Source organism: Bubalus bubalis, chromosome 22, assembly GCF_019923935.1.
Source record: "Bubalus bubalis isolate 160015118507 breed Murrah chromosome 22, NDDB_SH_1, whole genome shotgun sequence".
In the NCBI taxonomy this organism is placed as follows: Eukaryota; Metazoa; Chordata; class Mammalia; order Artiodactyla; family Bovidae; genus Bubalus; species Bubalus bubalis.
The window spans coordinates 58181089-58198622 of NC_059178.1; the positions used below are offsets into that span (position 1 = coordinate 58181089).

The 17534-nt window shown below is 40.5% G+C and overlaps 1 protein-coding gene across 4 annotated transcripts in view; it reads left to right on the forward strand.

Annotated features, from left to right (window-relative positions):
* The window catches only part of ZNF407 (zinc finger protein 407), a 393000-nt gene that overhangs the window by 204184 nt on the left and 171282 nt on the right, over window positions 1-17534 (forward strand). The window contains exon 5 of one of the 4 annotated variants that reach the window (XM_044934538.2): window positions 1689-3444. The exons of the other annotated variants lie outside the window; for them this stretch is intronic. Within the exon in view, the coding sequence (XP_044790473.1) occupies window positions 1689-1704 (16 nt within the window). The 3' untranslated portion in view covers window positions 1705-3444. Of the gene's footprint in view, window positions 1-1688; window positions 3445-17534 lie in introns of those variants that run through there. 4 annotated transcript variants of the gene reach the window in all.

The window sequence follows — 17534 nt, forward strand, 5'->3', positions numbered from 1 at the left end:
GAAAATTAATGAACTGATGAGTTCTTGAGTGCATTGTGTATGTGCTTTTGCTGATTGATTATGTTTACTAGTATTTCACGTTGGTGGCTGGTCCATCGCGTGGCCTCTGCTCTCCAGCCGTCAGTGTCCTCGGACGCGTGGTGCTTGTGGGCTGCTGGCTTTTCCCTCCCTTTCTCTCCGCATCCCTCTATGCCTGTCTTCTTCCTGTCCTTCATTCCGGAAGTGATGAAAAACATCCACTTTGTATCACCCACTTGTCCGTAAATGTTTTCCATTGCTTACTCACAATGTAAGTGTCCTATGATACCTTAAGTATCTTTTGCTTTGCTTTTTTTTTCCTTTTTAATCTCCTCTCATTTATAGTTTCCCATTTTTGTTATTACAGTGGTGAGCTTCAAATTTAGCTAATTTTATTTGTAGAAACATTGCCTTGTGTAGCAAAGGTGGCCATACCACCTACCTTGGAAAAGTGGCTCTTGGTTGATTTTGCAGTGTAGTTTGAACTTGGCAGTCCCTCTGTATGTGTGTTTCACTTAAATCGATACAGCCTTTGAGAGACCGGCATTATTAGTGTATGCTGTTTCTTACCTTCAGGTCTGTGTGGGGACAGTCACAACCAGCTGCTCTGCACTCTTACAAATAGCATTGTGCTGGTTCTTTTTATCCTTCTTTAATCACCTTTCATTTTTCTTTTTTCATCCCAATTTTAAATTAGTTATTTCAGAGTTGTTGGGCATATGATTGCAGTGAAAAATCCAGTAGATAACTATGTAAATATAAAGGAAAATCGCATACATAAGAGATTCAAATTGTTCTATGTTTCTTCTTTGTTGCCCCCTTTTTTCATCTTTTTTTTAAAAAAAAATTTCCTCATCTGAGCAGCAACGAGATATGTTATTAATGGACCCTGAGTTGAACAAGGTATTTGTTACAGTAACTTTTGACCTGCTTAATAAGTACTCACGCTGTGCAGCGGAGTTTTTATTGTACTCTGCAGTGTACAGTTATGAAGTGTGGTACATAATAAAATAAAAGCAATAATGTTGATATTTCTGAGGGATCCATCAGAGCTGACCCGCAGCGACATACTTCATCTGGTTTGTCTGGGTATGAATGTTTGAAAGTTATGGCTGAAATGACTAGAGACAATATTGTGTTTATGACTTCTGATTGTTTACTGTTGTAAGGAACCTCACCCTTTGTGATTCCCAGAACTATTTCTGTGGCAGTTCATTAGTGTTGGTGTCAAGAAACAGATGAAAAAGACAAAATGCACTTAGTATTAGGCAATAAGATGTTTTAAGCTAAATGTCGGCATTTAATGTGTAAGAGTGTAAAAAGCCCATGTGGAACCATTCTGGAAGGAAAGAGCACACATTTTTGTAGTTTTAGGTGGGCTTTTTTAATGTGTGTATTATTCAGGTCCATGCTTCATGAAATAATTAATGTGGCTTGAGATGGTTTTTTTTTTAGGAGGCAAACAAAACAAACTACAAAGATTAAGGAGGAAGTACCTCTTTTCACTAGAAAAGTATAGGATAGGTTTCACAGATAATCGTCCTGAAAATGACAGCTGTTTAATATTGGAAAAGATGGCCATTTGAATCTAAAAAATACATTTATCTGTAAAAAGATAAATTGCTACCTTGAAATATAATTTGTGTTTGCTTGTCTCTCTTCCTTATCAGATTGTACGTACCTTGAGGATGGAGGCCTGGGTCTTTTTATCTCTGTGTTTCCAGAGCACAGGATGGGATCTGGCCCGTAGCGGACGTTCAAGAGACATATAACAGTGGAGATATTAATACCTGAATTTTTATCCTTGTAACAGCTCCTATATAGTGTGAGACCAAGGGAGAAAATTAAGAAACACCTGGTTTCTTGACAATAAAATTAAGATACTCAGTACCGCCTTTCAAATGAGTACTGCCTCATTTTTTCATTATTGAGAAGAAATTCATCCATCTTGATCAGCCAGCCCACTTTTGAATGGAAAACTCATAGCTTTATATTTTGGAGAAATATGTAATGATTAATAATCAGTGTTTAACGGGGTAGTCTGTAAGTGAGCTTCTGGTAGGCTGTAGGACCTCGGTGGTACCGCTACTGTTTTTCCTTGCTGCTGCTGCGGCAGTATTAATAGTATTGCTTAGCAGAACAAAGTACAGAGCCTCATAGCATCTATACAGACACCGTCTGCTCATAAATATTTTTGACTACCATTTTTGTTGCTGTCAAAGTAAGTTTTAAGCCATATTTTCACTCATCAACATTCACTAGAGTGTTGATTGATAAGTCTTCTTTTGAGTATTGTGATGGGGATAGGAAAGGTGTTAACTAGTTGTCAGTTACTTTTTAAACATTTCATTGAGCTCAGTGCTCATATGGCCATTCTGAGAAGTCTTTGGTGTTTCAATACCTTGCTGGAATGATTTTCATTAAAAAAATATGACAAGTGTAAAAATAAAAATGAGTAACGTTTTTGTGTGATCATGCCTCATATTTAACTTTATAAATAAAGCCATTAGCTCTAAAGAAGTCATGATATGCTTCTGAATTATTTCAAAGGTAATACTGTGGACCCCCACACACACATAAGTGTGTTGACATGATTCACCCTTCAATACATGCCTCAGAAGCAGTCATCAAAAGCATTGGGTTGGCCAAAAGTTTTCAAATTGTCTTTTCCCTCTCTGTTGCATCCACCACATTTTATATGACCCGGAAGCAGGTGGTGAGAAAACCTGATTGGACCTCCAGGAAGTGCTCTGATGTTCATCGGCCTCATGTGCAAGACAGAAAAGCTGATAGTCCGAAATTGCTCTTTAAACTAAGACAGACTGTCAGTCTTCAGGAATGGTGGGGAATGGCCTATTTATGTAATCAGATACTAACCCTGGGAGCGAGCTGTCAGGCACATGCTTGTTGTGTAAGCAGCAGGCAAACTGTGCTTTATCTGACAGACAGTGTGTAAATCTGTCCATGCAAAACCCCAAATGTTTAGTTTGCTCCTAGTCACTGTAATAATCTGCTTATTTTCGTCTGCTCGAGCAATGACATCACTTAGCAGAATGTGCTGCAGACATAAGTCCCAGATAAGGGTGCGTTGGTGTCAGTCATTCATTCCTTGATTGGCAAGAAGATAAATAGGAATTTACTAGAGGTTTGCTTTCAGCTAAAAGAATAGGCAACGTGTTCTGGACAGGAATAACTTTATTTAGCGTGGTTATTTTACATCTTGAGGAAATGGACAGCAAGCATCATGTCTAATTATAGTTTCTAGGAATAAGCAGCCGACCGCATCAATAACTATTGAATAGCTGTGTCCACAGGGAATCTGGTTTGTTAAGATGCCTTTACTTTACTTACTATATATATATATATATATATATTTATTTATTTCATTGACTTTGGTATGTGTTATATTCAGCACCCTTTAGCTTTTTATTTTAACAACACCTTTTTATTCTTTTATTTCCTGAGTGTGAATAGTAATGACTTTATAAATGTGAGTATTTAAGAATCTGTAAACTAGATCCTATTCTTGAGGAAAAACGGAACTTTTTAAATCTGAATTTTTTTTCTTTTTTTAAAATTCATTTTTAATTTAATTCATTTTAAATTCATTTTTAATTAAATCAACAATATTGTGTTGGTTTCTGCCATAAATAAATCAGTTTTGTATAAATAAATAAATAAAACTACAGAGTAACTTCAAAAAATCTGAATTTATGAGTTGACACTCAGAGAGTTAGAAATGAATTCAGTGTTTTCATATATTTGTTCAGGAAAATAGTGCACCTTCCCATGATGTCTAGATTATAGCAGGTGTTAAATGTGAGTAGCATTGTCCTTGATATTCTCTCTTTGGCTAAGCAATGAAACTAGGAATTTTCTTTAAAATTTCTGTGAGATTATTCAGCCTCTTCAAATAGTCATTCAAATCTTAGTTTGATTTTAGGAAATAAATGGTTTCTCTTCTAATTGTAAATGATTGGGGACAGTCTTGGTTGCTTTAAACAAAGAGGACACCTCAGTCCTGGACCCTAGTCTTGTGATCAGAACCTTCATAGGACGCACTTCTGAACTCCTCCCCGGGAAGCGAGCAGCAGTTGGGGTGTACGGCTGTGTGTAGCAGAGGCAACTTGGGCGCTCCCAGGTAGACGCTCTGCTGTCCTGGTGCCGGTGGCCACATGTGTCTGAGAGTGACCAAAGGTTTTCCTAAGAATTTTAACATCAGCAGTGGGAGGAAAATGAGAAGTATGCAAAAGCAGATGTGCCGATACCAGCCCTGAAGGATAAGTACATAACTGCGCTTCTTTGTGTACTGCAAAGCTGTGGGCATTTTGATTTGAATTGATTGCCCAAGTACCGGAGTTCATGTATTTAGCCTTTTGTTAGTTCATCATAGTAGCTTCACATAATTACATTCAAATTGGTTTTATCAGTTGTCAAAATCAAATAGCCCACACTTAAAGAGTTTGATCATTGAATTCTTTAATTCTGCCTTTTTATGTCTTTTCCTCAGTCACCAACTCTGTCCACAATATTAATCCCTGGTCAGGTCTATGTAAACTCAGGTACAAGTTAAAATTCCTTCAGTGGTCTTGTATTCCTCGTTTGTTGTTCCCCAGAGAAAATTTTCCTGATTATCTTTTACCCAGGCTTTTATTTGTAGTGCTTTTTCTTCTCTCTCTGTTCTCTATTGCATTACTCTTTTGAAGAATAGTAGGTACCAGTAATAAATAGAAACTTGCTTATTATGAACAATGTTCTCTATATTTGGAAATGGATGCACAGACTCTGGATGGTCCATAACATGGTTTATAGACATGAGGACACGTGTCTTTCCCATCTTTGAGTAGCTTTCCTTTAGTTCTTAGCTCATAGGCACGTTTGTGTGAATATCACTTACATTCCCATGGAATGCTTTATCTCTGTCTTCTGCTTATATATGGTGTCTCTTTATATTTCTCTTTTTATTGTTAGGTTTTCGTTCTTGGTCTCTCAGTTTTGGTCAAGAACTTTGCATTCAGTCGCTGATCACCTGCTCTGTGTAGAGCATTGTGTGTGTGCTCAGTCATTCAGTCGTTGCCAACTCTTTGCGACCCCATGGACTGCACCTGCCAGGCTCCTCTGTCCATGGAATTTCCCAGGCAAGAACACTGGAGTGGGTTGCTATTAACTCCTCCAGAGAATCTTCCCGGCCCAAGGATTGAACCTGTGTTTCCTGCATTGGCAGGTGGATTCACCTAGCCACCTGGGAAGCCCAGTGTTCTCGATTCTTTTACTGTTATTACTATCTTTCCTTTTCCTACTTATATTTCTGGTTTTGTGTTACTATAAAGCATCGTTTATTAGACTGTTACTTTCTGTTTTTTTCTGTCTTTGACAAATTAAAGGATAGAGATCTCAAGCCTCTGTCTTCTGGAAGTCAGGCTTTTTTGTTCAGTGGACAGTTACCTAGCACGTGGATTGCCTCTAGCCCCACAGATGGGAAGCCAGGGCCTTTCAGGACAGAGAATCAACTGTGATGATCCCAGCTAGATACATGCCACTGACTCTCAGCCTCACAACCTCTTTCCTAACCTGGAGGGGACAGCCTTTGGTAGCACCACTTCATGACTTTGGGAACACATCTTTAGGACCTCACTCAGTGGAAATTTGGTTAAAATTAGAATTACAGGGTTTTATTGTTGGGACATACACTGGCAGTATTTTCCTTGAACTCCACTGCACCTGACATGTATAGAAATTCAGGCTTAGAGAACAGGGTGGCTGTTTGTTTCACCGCGGTGGCGTGGTTTCCTGCAGGCAGCTTTGTTTGCAGTTTTAAACATGTCATTGGGAATGTCATTTATCAGAATACTTCTTGCATATTTTGAGCCTTCAGTAAAATTTAGTTCTATAAGATTATTAAATTTTATAAATGTTTCTTAATACACCATTTCCTGCCCTTATCACTGTGAAAGAGATCAAGAAGCTGAAAATCTAATGTCCCTGAATCGTTTGGAGTTTTAGGGAATGTAGGTAAATGGAAGTGGTAAGCAATTCAAAAGTCCATATGGGTGAGGTGGTAGAGAGTCAACTTTTGAGTGGCAAATAAGCCACAACAGGATCAGGGCTCTTGTGTAACAGAGAAGTAAATCAAAACATTAGCATAGGTCTTTAGTGAGAATTGGCTCGACAGTCACAAAAATGTGATAATATCTTCATTATTGAATACCTAGAACCATCTCTTCCAAAACTGTGACTATGTGGTCACTTGTGACAAACAGAAGATTCTTTAACTGCAGTGAAGAGTATCTGTAGCTGTCAGCTCTATGGCATTCATAGTATAGGCTTATAAAATCAATTAGCACTGATGTCTGACCTATCTGAATATAAATATAGTGAGGTTTTTGATTACAAAAATTGAGGGAAAAAATGTCTTTCTCTTTAGAGATCTGATTTTATACTGCCTCAGTAAATATTTCACGTTTCTCTCTGCAGCACTCTGATTTTTTCAGCTGTGTAGCACTGTATGTAAGTATGGCATAGAAAAGCCAGTGGTGGATAAAATCAGTGATTCTTTTAAGTTTAACTTAAAAATTTCTTTCAGCTAACCTCCTTGTATTCAATTATTCTCCTAAAATTGTGTTTGCTTATCCATATATATTTTTACAATGGAATGTGTGTTGGTAGATATTTGCAGTACAGGAATCTGTAAGGTGCTGAGTAGAAGTTCCTGTTTCCCTGATTGATGCTTTGCCTCTTCCTCTGGGCTCCCTCAGCCAAGTCCCACTTCCCGCCCAGGATTACTGCTATTCACAGTGACTCTGTCCCTACGGTTTCTGTTTGTTCATACATGTATGTATGTATGTGTGTGTGTGTGTGTGTGTGTGTATTTTGATGCATTGCATATTAAAATAAAGTTTTATAAGTTTTCTTCTTTTACAATACTTAATTTATTATTTGAGCACTTATCCACTAGGTAACTACTCTGTGGTAAGCCCTGCATTGGGCCCTGAAAAGTGTGAGAGTGTTAGTCTCTCAGTCCTGTCTGACTCTTTTCGACCCCATGGACTGTAGCCCTCCAGGCTCCTTGTCCATGGGGTTCTCTAGATAAGAATGCTGAGTAGGTTGTCATGCCCTCCTCCAGGGGATCTTCCTGACCCAGGGATGGAACCTGCATCTCTTAAGTCTCCTGATTTGGCAGGAGGGTTCTTTACACCACCCGGGAAGCTGGGCAGGGGGCTGGTTTTCTATAGGAGGCGATGGGGAGCCTCAGAGAGAAAGTGACGGGTGATCTAGGCCTGACTGAGCAGAGGGGCCCAGCTCCATGAGTCTTTTGAGCAGAGACAAAATCCTCAAATATCCTGAAGAGGATTGTGGGGGCATTGCCAAGAGATGCCAAGAGGCCCCTGTGCTGGTGGGCGCTCGGGGTGGCTTGGGGTGGGGGAGAGGTGATGGCAGCTCAGGCCACACCAGGCTCTGGAGGACCCTGCGAGGACTTGGGTTTTTTCCTTCTGCGAGAGATTGGAGGGTATTTAACAGAGGCCTGGCGTGGTCTGATTCAGGCTTTAGTGGAGCCACTGTCTGCCGTGTGGTGTGCAGAGAACAGCCTGCATGGAGGACGGGGGTTGGTGGCAGAGGCCGGGCTCTGTTGGACACTGGGCGGGGGTTGGCGGGTTGGACCCCAGTGGCCGCAGCAGGCAGATGAAGTGTCCGGACTCTGAATTTATCTGAGAAACGCAGTCCATGCAGGTGGACTGGATGAGATAAAGAGTCATGGATCATGCCGTGGTTTTGGCCTGAACAGTGGGAAGAGTGAGGTCACGTCATTAACTTTAATGATGTGGTTAATGGGCAAAACCACTGTCAGAGCAGGTCCATCAGGGGAGACTGGGAATCAGGTATAGATGCGTTACATTTGAGAAGCCTGTTAGCCACCCAGGGGGAACTGTTGAGTGGGGCAATGGAGTCCCAACCAGACTGCAGATATAAATGGATGTCCTCAGAGTACAGACCACCAAAGGTGTGGGGTGGGTCACCAGGCTTCGGGAGGCAAGGAGGAACCCGCTGAGGTGACTGATGAAATTTACTTTCTCAGGTCAAGGGGCATGGCTGTCAGTGCGGGTGTGCTTCATGCTGCCATGGGTAGGTCAGATCTCGCTCTTGGGCTGCAGTCTGACTTGTATTGAAGACGCCAGTGTGCCAGGCTGGGCAGGACGTGGCTAAGTTACAGAACAGGGCACCTGTGGTCCCCGCCTGCTGGGCACGCTCTCTGGGTGCCTGTGCCCATGTGCTGCATCCCTGAGACTCTGCTGGGGCAGCTGGCACTCTGGACACGTAGTGAGGTCTGACCCTCAGGGCGCCTTCATGGGTGCTTCCACTTGGGCAAAAGTCTGCTTGTTAACAGCCTTACATGAAGTAATCTCTTGGACTTTAATTCATGTTCACGTATTTCAGTCTGAAAAAATCTTTAATAAAAAGAGAGTAGAGCCATATAAAGAGTTGAGCAGTTTTGTTTTCTTTATATCATAAAGTCTAAGCTAGCAACCTCTTTGACTTTCATTTTTATTCCTTCCCAGCCCGTAATTGAAGTCTTTTTTGCTGTTAACCTCATTTTGATAGCGCCAGTTAATTCTGTATTTTAGCTGCCCTAACACTATAGTTATGCCAAGTATAAATATATTTTATCACCTACATTCTTCCAGTTGTTTTTGCTTATGCACTTAATTATATTAGAAAGAAATTTAGCTTAATATTTTGAATGCTGGAAGGTACATAATAAATGATAATGCTATTCCATATAGTCTTTTGTTTGAGATGTTGAAGATTTGAAAAATTAGTATAAATGATCTATATGCAGTGTTTATAGATGCCTATCTGAGTTTATCTTTTCAAAATAATTTAGAACATATGAGAAGGAGCTGAAGTCAACAAATCTATTTTGTAAAAAGAATTCTGTAGCTGTACACATCCAACTTTTTAAGTAAATAGTACTCATTACTACTGAAAGGAAGCTAAATTCGTTGCTTTGTCCTACATTTAGGAGGTTGTTCCCACCCAGATTCACCTCAAATATGTATGTTTTCTGTAGTTTTACTGTTTCATCGCAGGCTATATCATGCCCATTGCGTGGTGGACATGTGTGAGAAACGGCAGAGAGATTGCTAGTATTTACTTACTCTTAGTTGAATCATAGTCACTTTAAGACTCTTTAAGAATTTTTTTTTTTATGTTAATCCAATTTTGGCACTTTCCCTTGAACTTATGATTTAGAAAGGAACAGGGAAAATTCCTTGCAATACGTATTTCTATGTATCTGAATGTCAGAATGTTGTGATTTAAAGCCAGCTGTGATCCACGTCAGACTCTACGGTACCCATGTTGAATTCATCTTCTGAACGTGCATCGTGTCCTGGCGATGCTCCAGCACACAAAGGCTCCCAGATAGTTACTCTAGAAGTGCACTGTAACTGCTGTTCTTCGGACTAAGGTCTCCGAAAGGGTCAATTTCCTACTGAACTCTGAGATTACTGGGCCATACATCTCAGCCCTTCCAGCTAATCTTACCTTGAGCTCAAATGGTTCCCTAGATCATGCTGACACGCTGGAAGGCCGAGATGATGACAAAGGCCAGGACAATGAAATACCTAAGTTTGGAGAGGCTGCCTTTCCTGCTTCAACAAATCACACGGTCACCGTCAGGGTGGACAGCCCTTTCTAAATCTGGCGAGTATATTCAAATGTCTAGAAATTCTGTTTCCAAAGTAGACACATGAGGACCTACAGGGTAGAGTGCAGACATACCATATTTGCTTGTGCGTAAGGTGCACGGGTCTATGGAACATAGTCCAGTGTATGTTTTTCAGAAAAAACACACAATTTTTTTATACATATATCAAAGGTGAATTTAAACTTGTTTGGCAGAAAGAAATGTTATTTTGCTCACTTCCACTTAATCTACTGTGTACTTGAGTCCTGTATGAAGTCACATTTTGAATAAATAATGATGGTCCACTGTCCCCATGTTAATATGCCGAGAACTGTATATGCTGGTGTCAGTTGCTGGTTCTAACAGGGCTGTCGTATTAACAGACTGAAATCTCCTCCGTTAGGGGTATTACCCAAGCACTGCTTCTGATCAGCCTTGTTGTCTTTGGCTTATTAATTTTGTTAAGAAAACTACTAGCCTGATAGTTCTTCCTTGGTAAGCCAGAGCTGGCAGGGATTGCCGTAAGGAATCCAAGCAGGAAAGCATGGCTTTCTTATTATCGCTGTCTTAAACAGTTGGGAAATAATAGGTAATTCTCATGATTCACTATTTATAGAACACCAGTGATCTACACTGTAATATGAAATGAAGAGATGTCTCATGCTCAGTATTTTTAGAAATATTGATGTGAATACACACCAGGAATAAAAATTACATGGTCCTCCTGAGGCTCCGAGAGCCTGCCCAAGGCCAGACACTTATTAACTTCTCCTTCCCCAGCAGCATGAATATCTGACCCCAAATATTATTTCTGAGTCCATGGCATGGCAGGAACTGAGCAGCTCTCTTCATGTGAGAGTGTCAGCTTTATTAGTAAGAGGGGATTGGAACCATCTGATGGTTCATCAGATGTCTGATGTTTTTCTACAATGTATATTTGTCCTAGTAAAATTTCATATTATATTGTTAATTAAACTTTTTTTTTTTTTTTTTTTTTGCATAATAGCACCACTCTGCATATATGCTAAGTCACTTCAGTTGTGCCCTACTCTGTGAGACCCTGTGGACTGTAGTCTGCCAGGATGGAGTGGGTTGCCTTGCCTTCCTCCAGGGGATCTTCCCCGCTCAGGGATTGAACCTACGTTCCTTGTATCTCTTGCATTGGCAGGCAGGTTCGTTACCACTGATGCCACCTTGGAAGCCCCAATACCACAATATAAAGACTGTATTATGACTTTTATAAATTTCTTACAAATCATTGTTTCTTGGTGAATTAGGACAGAAGTTTTTATTCATATTCAGCTTCCACTAATATATCAGTTACATTTAATATTAATGTATTAAAAATTAAAAGAAAATAGCTTTAGTGGATTTTGTAGTTGATTTTTAAAATCTGTGCTTTCCTCCTTTCTATAAACCTGTTTGTTCTTATTAGTAAAATTCTATCTTCTTTATATTTACCAACCAGTTCATTCTAAAGTATTTAGTATTGTAACTGGCAACAGTGGCATCAGAAAACTTAGTAAAACCTTTCCCATTGACATGCAACTGGTACCGTCCGAGGTTCTTAGCTCTGAAATAACGTTTTTATAGCATCCATAGGTATACAACCTGAAACATAGCTGTTGCTGTTAGCGCTGCTGTGCTGTTTGTATGATTGTGCAAATGGGTTTATCATAAATCTCAGATGTGCACATTGTTATGGTAGGTTTTCCCCCAGACACATACATATTTGTGGCTTGTATACAAGTGTACTGTATCTTTTTGATCATGAGTGCTCGTGGAGGATAAAGCCACATTTAGCTCCTTAGAAATATTTAATATAATCGAATAATCTTGAAAAACAAGTAATGGAAGATAGAGGATGGGGGTGGTGCAGAGCAGAGAAAAATAAAGAATAGACTGGCATTTCCTTTTGTCATCTCAAAGTCAAAGTCTCCATCTTGTTATCAGGGCCATTTAAATCTGACTCAGCTCAAAGGATGAACTTTATTTCTCCCTTCTGCTCAGCCTGCTCCCCACCCCTCCCAGTAACAGAGTAACTCAGGGTTCACACACACCGCCTCGCCCACCTCGGCCTGCGCCTCCTCCAGGCTTCTCACTGCTGGCCACCTCTCTTACTGAAGTCCATTCGCTCTTTCATGTTCATCCGAAGCCCTGCGTCAACCATGAAGCCTTTCCATCTGTTTCAGTCTGTACTCACCCATGCTTTTCTAAACATCTTAAGCTTTTTCCAAAGTCCCACACACGGGGGTGCACTTATGTTTCAGTGACATGAGCATTGACCATTGAGTCGTAGGCTCCCTTTGGGGAGGTGTATGTATCTTTCATTCGTTTAAAGGTCTGCGTATAGCATAAATCACTGCTGGACACACAGTAGGTTCCAACACATACTTCATTTTTATTGATCAGTTGAAGCAGAAGTAGCTGAACTATTACAATTTGCAGATTGTTGGGCTTGTGTTATAAATGTGTAAAGATCGAAACATTAGTCAAGATGTTTGGGATGAAGGTATAAATAGAGAATGAAATGCATTTTGTCATTTTAGCTCAAATTATTTATATCAGCAAGAGCACTAATTTAAAAGAAATTCTTTTTATTTGATCTTTAAACAGTAGTATTCGTCCTTTATTTATAACTGCTATTGTAACCTTCCTTGGGTAAATCCAGTGTTTTCTCACTTAACCTGAAGCGATAAAATTTCATTTAGTCCAGACTGGAGGATTGTGGCAATTTAATATATGTTTTGTTCTCTAGGACTTGACTTCTATGGTTAGTTAAAATTGTTTCAACTTTGCAGGCCCTCCAGCTCTGCGACACACTTGAAAGGGGTAGTTTGAAGAGGACGGGGCGGCCTGCCCTGAATGGGTCTCACATGCAGCGTAATTCCTTCCACCTGTGCTCCTCATGTTGGCTTTTGAAAGCCCTGCAGGAAACACAGACTATTTTAGGACTAAACCACTTCTTAAAGCCTGAGAAGGGGGCTTAGTGGACCTTTGTTTGCCAGCAGTGCTTGATTCAGATCCTTCTACCCGGGACAGATCAGGGTGCTTTGCAGGGGGCTGGCGGCGGGGAATGAGTGGGAGGATGCTACCCCCATCTCAGCCAGGGACTGGCTGCTGACCGTCTGCAGGCCAGATCAGGCCCCCCGCCTGTTTTCGTAAATAAAGTTTTATTGGAACACAGCCACACTCCTTTGTTTATCTACCGTCCATGGCTACTCCTGGGCCGCAAAGGCTGAGTTGAGAAGTTGCATCAAAGACCTGATGGCCCCCCAAGTAGAAAATGTTGTTTAGTTGCTCAGTCATTCTGACTCTTTGCGACCCTATGGACTGTAGCCCGCCAGGCTCCTCTGTCCATGGGATTTCTCAGGCAAGAATCCTGGATTGGGTTGCCATTCCCTTCTAGGGGACCTTCCCGACCCAGGGATGGAAGCCACATCTCCTGCATTGACAGGTGGATTCTTTACCACCACAGTGCCTGGGAAGCCCCAAGTAGAAAATATTGACTGTCTTTAATAAGGAGCCTTTCCTGACCCCTGTTGTGCTGGGGAGGATTGGACACAGGCAGTGAAATGGGGACAGTTCCAGCCAAATTTAATAGGATGGTTTGGGGTAAGCCAGGGTTGATGGTCTCTCTGACAAAGAAAAATTTCATGGGAATGAGATTTTGAAGGATGCGTTCAGTCTTGAGGGCATGGCCTTTGTAATCCTTGAATGTTTTTCTCTGGAATGAGTCATTCTCTGGGTTCATAGTAGACAAAGGCAACCTGGGATTAATATTCTACCAAAGGCTCCTCCCAGAAGTAATTTTGACTTACAGTAATATGTTTTCTGGCCCTTTTCAGGTCTTTTCAAAGCTTTTCAACCTTTGGAAAGAACCAAAAGGGCCAGAAAAACATGTTTCACAGCTTTTAGAATCTGAATGATATCTTAAAATATTTTAAAATGACAGACTTGGGCAAGAACAAGGTTAAATTTCTTTTCCAACTAGTTAACAACGATCTTGCCTGTTAATTAGGCTAATTACCACCTGTTCAGGGCAAAAATGCACTCAGGACTCGTGGCTTAAGTGGCAGGCTCCTGCGTGTGCTCTATAAAAGCCCTCACAGCAAGTCTCCAGCTTTTCTCTGTAAGGCACACTTGAGCCTGAAGAGTTGAATTCAGTCAGTGGAACCTTTCTAATCTTAGGTCTTTGTGGCTTCTTTATGTAAATCATGTTCATGTTTTATATATAATCAGAAACAGGTCACTCTAGAGAGTCTAGCCTAATTTAAATGATCTGGGTAGTTGCATTGTATAGTTTTGATTTCAGGATACAACTTCGTTCATTGAGTCAAAGTTGTTTTTTTGGTCCTAGGACGCACACACAGTCATACAGACATAACTTATACACACATACACACACACACACACACACACACAAGTATTTGGAAGAAAAGGGCAGAGGAATGCTGAGTGTCTTCCTAGTTATAACTGAGCTGTCAGTGTGCTTTTTAATTTTCAACTTAGAGAAAACAAACATTCTTACTTTCCATGTAGTTTAAAGTTACATATTTTATTTAAATATATGTATATATATGTGTATATATTATATAGTACTTTGAAACTTCATAGAAATAAGATAAACAGGATTACATTGGAGTAATTTTGGGGTAATTCATGTTGATTTAGTGCCTGTTTTGCATGAATAAATAGTTTAAATCAAATGTTTTCTAGGCAAAAAACAATATAGGCACCTCACCGTTCCTGGGTGTACAGGTGTTACTGCATTTGTTACTGTGGCAGAGTTTTTGAGCTGCTTCATTCTGCTTTGTTGCCTTTTGGCTACCTTTCCAACATAACACACTCACGGGAATTAATTGAGCATTGAAGTTGTTCTTTAGTGATTGTCTTTCTATGTCTTTTTATGTGCTTCTTTGTTCAAGAAAGTAAGTGTTTTTCAGTTTTATTTGCAGCTTAGCAGAAATCTGTATGGTAACTACTGGGCAAAAACCCCATCATATTCTATTTTCGTTTCATCTCTTTGTGTATTTATTACATAATCATTAAATTATAATCATTCTAAATGGTGGCTGTTGTCCTAAAAAAGCCACCTGCGTATTGGTAGTATTTGAGTAACTTAGAAATTTTTGAAACAGATTCATTTGTATATTGGACTGTTTTTCTAGGAATCATACAGACCATACCTGGTTCTGTATGTTCTGTGTTTCGTGTTTATTCATGAAGACCAGCAGTGCCTGTCAGTTAAGGTTTCGTGATGTCAGTCTTCCATTACAGTCATCATTTTACATCAGTCAACACTTTTGTTCCAGAGTTTTGAAAGATCATAACTGAATAATTATTTAATATTTTAATAAAACCTAGCTAATTGTTTGCCTAAAGTTTCATTTGTAGCAGATCTTGCTCATTTCTGTGTTTTTTTTTTTTGTAGAGGTGAATCAGTATGACTTATTAACTCAATCTGTCATGTAGAAAACATAAGAAATACTGGATTGCTTAATTTAATTATCCACTTTGAATTGTGTAAATTTTCACAAACAGTGAAAGCACTTTGGAAGATGTTAACATATGGCCGTGTTTACTTTGTCTTCCTTTTAAAAACAACAAAATTGTACAACTGTAGTTAGCTCTCTAGCCCCAGATGACGCCTTTGCCCTTCTTCTCATAAACAAGCAGTATTGACAAATTATGATGTCATGCATGTCTTTGCATGTGGATCTCATATGTTAATATTTAATATTTCTATACTTGTTTTGTTTCAATGCAGTTACATTTTTGAGATTGTTTAAACCATGCTGATAAATGTAACTCATTGATTCATTTTAACTTCATCATGATATTCCATTTTATGATGAAACTCATTATTTTTATACTCCCCAGCTGATGGATATTTAAGATTGTTTATGTATTAATAGGGATAGTTTTGTTTTGTTTTTTAACATGCCTCTACTTGAGCATGAGTTTCTCAATTGTGTGGACCCAGATTGGGCTTTCCAGGAGAAAGGCAAAGGACATTACAGGTCTGAAATGCATCACTAAAGCAAATATATTCCAAATTATTCTGATGTGCAGAGATTAGAAAATCACATAAAAATATACTAGTGACATTTCTTCAGTTCAGTTCAGTCGCTCAGTCGTGTCCGACTCTTTGCGACCCCATGAATCGCAGCACGCCAGGCCTCCCTGTCCATCACCAACTCCCAGAGTTCACTCAGACTCACGTCCATTGAGTCAGTGATGCCATCCAGCCATCTCATCCTCTGTTGTCCCCTTCTCCTCCTGCCCCCAATCCCTCCCAGCATCAGAGTCTTTTCCAATGAGTCAACTCTTCGCATGAGGTGGCCAAAGTACTGGAGTTTCAGCTTTAGCATCATTCCTTCCAAAGAAATCCCAGGGCTGATCTCCTTCAGAATGGACTGGTTGGATCTCCTTGCAGTCCAAGGGACTCTCAAGAGTCTTCTCCAACACCACAGTTCAAAAGCATGAATTCTTCGGCGAAATCACAAGTGGTTTGAGGATGAGGAGCCTTAGGAGGCCTGAATGACGCTGTTGCTTTTGGGTAGGGATCCCACGTCCCAGCTCTGAGTCTAGTGAGATTAGGTAAGGAGGAGGCGCTTCATCACCAGCTCCCTTCATCCCACTGGTCCAGAGTCATTTATGGAACAGCTCTGGCTACCAGGCATTTATATGGGCCATGGGATATAGGGTGAACCAAACACCATCATCCATATGTGTGCTTATTTCCTCTGGCCCTTTAGGCTGTACTCTTTACATGATTGTCTCTCACTGTTGTACGTCCTTGAACTGACCTACTCTGTAACTCCCTTCACAACAGAGGAGATGACGAGCAAGTTTTATGTGAAGCAGACCTCTTTTTAATATTTTCTCAATCCAGTTAAACAAGAAGTTTCTGATGGATAAGTGTTTATACCATTTAATCAGCCTAATGTAGGTCCCGGGTTTCGCGGACACTGGGGTGACGTCCGCAGTTGAGGGGCAGTGGCTGTTTGAGCCACAGTGGCCGTGGCATCTTGGGACCCAGAGGGCCCACCTCTGTGACTCCCCACATGGCCCCCAAAGTGGTCTTCCCTGATGGCTCTGCATCTCCACTCTCCACTTGTCTTCTAACATCTAAATTCAACGTCACCTCTGGGAGGCTTCTTTAATCTGCCCTGCCCCATTAATTGCTGCTTCTTTTAAATTTATGACGTCTTTTCCATTTTCTTCCTGGCATTGAGGTTATCTTTGGGAAGGACTTTTCTCACTTAGTAGCCTGTGATTTTCTTGAGAACCAGGCCTGACTCTTTCCTCTCTGTTTCTACTGTCCAGCACGTCTAGATCCGTGTTTGTGGTGGAGTGGGTGTTTGGGCCTTTTTAAACTACGTGCAGTACACACTATGACACCTTTCCCTCCAGCGTGCACGGGGCAGGGCAGAAACGCACATTTTCACTCAGGCTCTGTCCAGGACACACGTTCAGGTGGGCTGCCGGAAGGTCCCCAGGAGAGAGGATCCTTTGGATGGACACTGTCCATACTTGCTGCACAAAGGCAGATATTTTCCAGCACTTCAGGCTCAGAATTGTGTAGTTCCAGAAAGCCCCCCAGGGATGAATAGGTCTTAGTCTTTATAAGGACAAGTTACATTGGTAACATTTCAAAGTACCAGAGCATGAACTTATTTTCATAAAACAAATTGTAAAACACGTGAGGTTTTCTGAAAGTCAAGCGGTGGCCTTAGTCCTTTGTTATCTGGCTTTTGTCATTTCATGACAGGCTCTAAGCCCTGGTTTAACATTTTTATTATGTATGAATAATAGAGTACATATA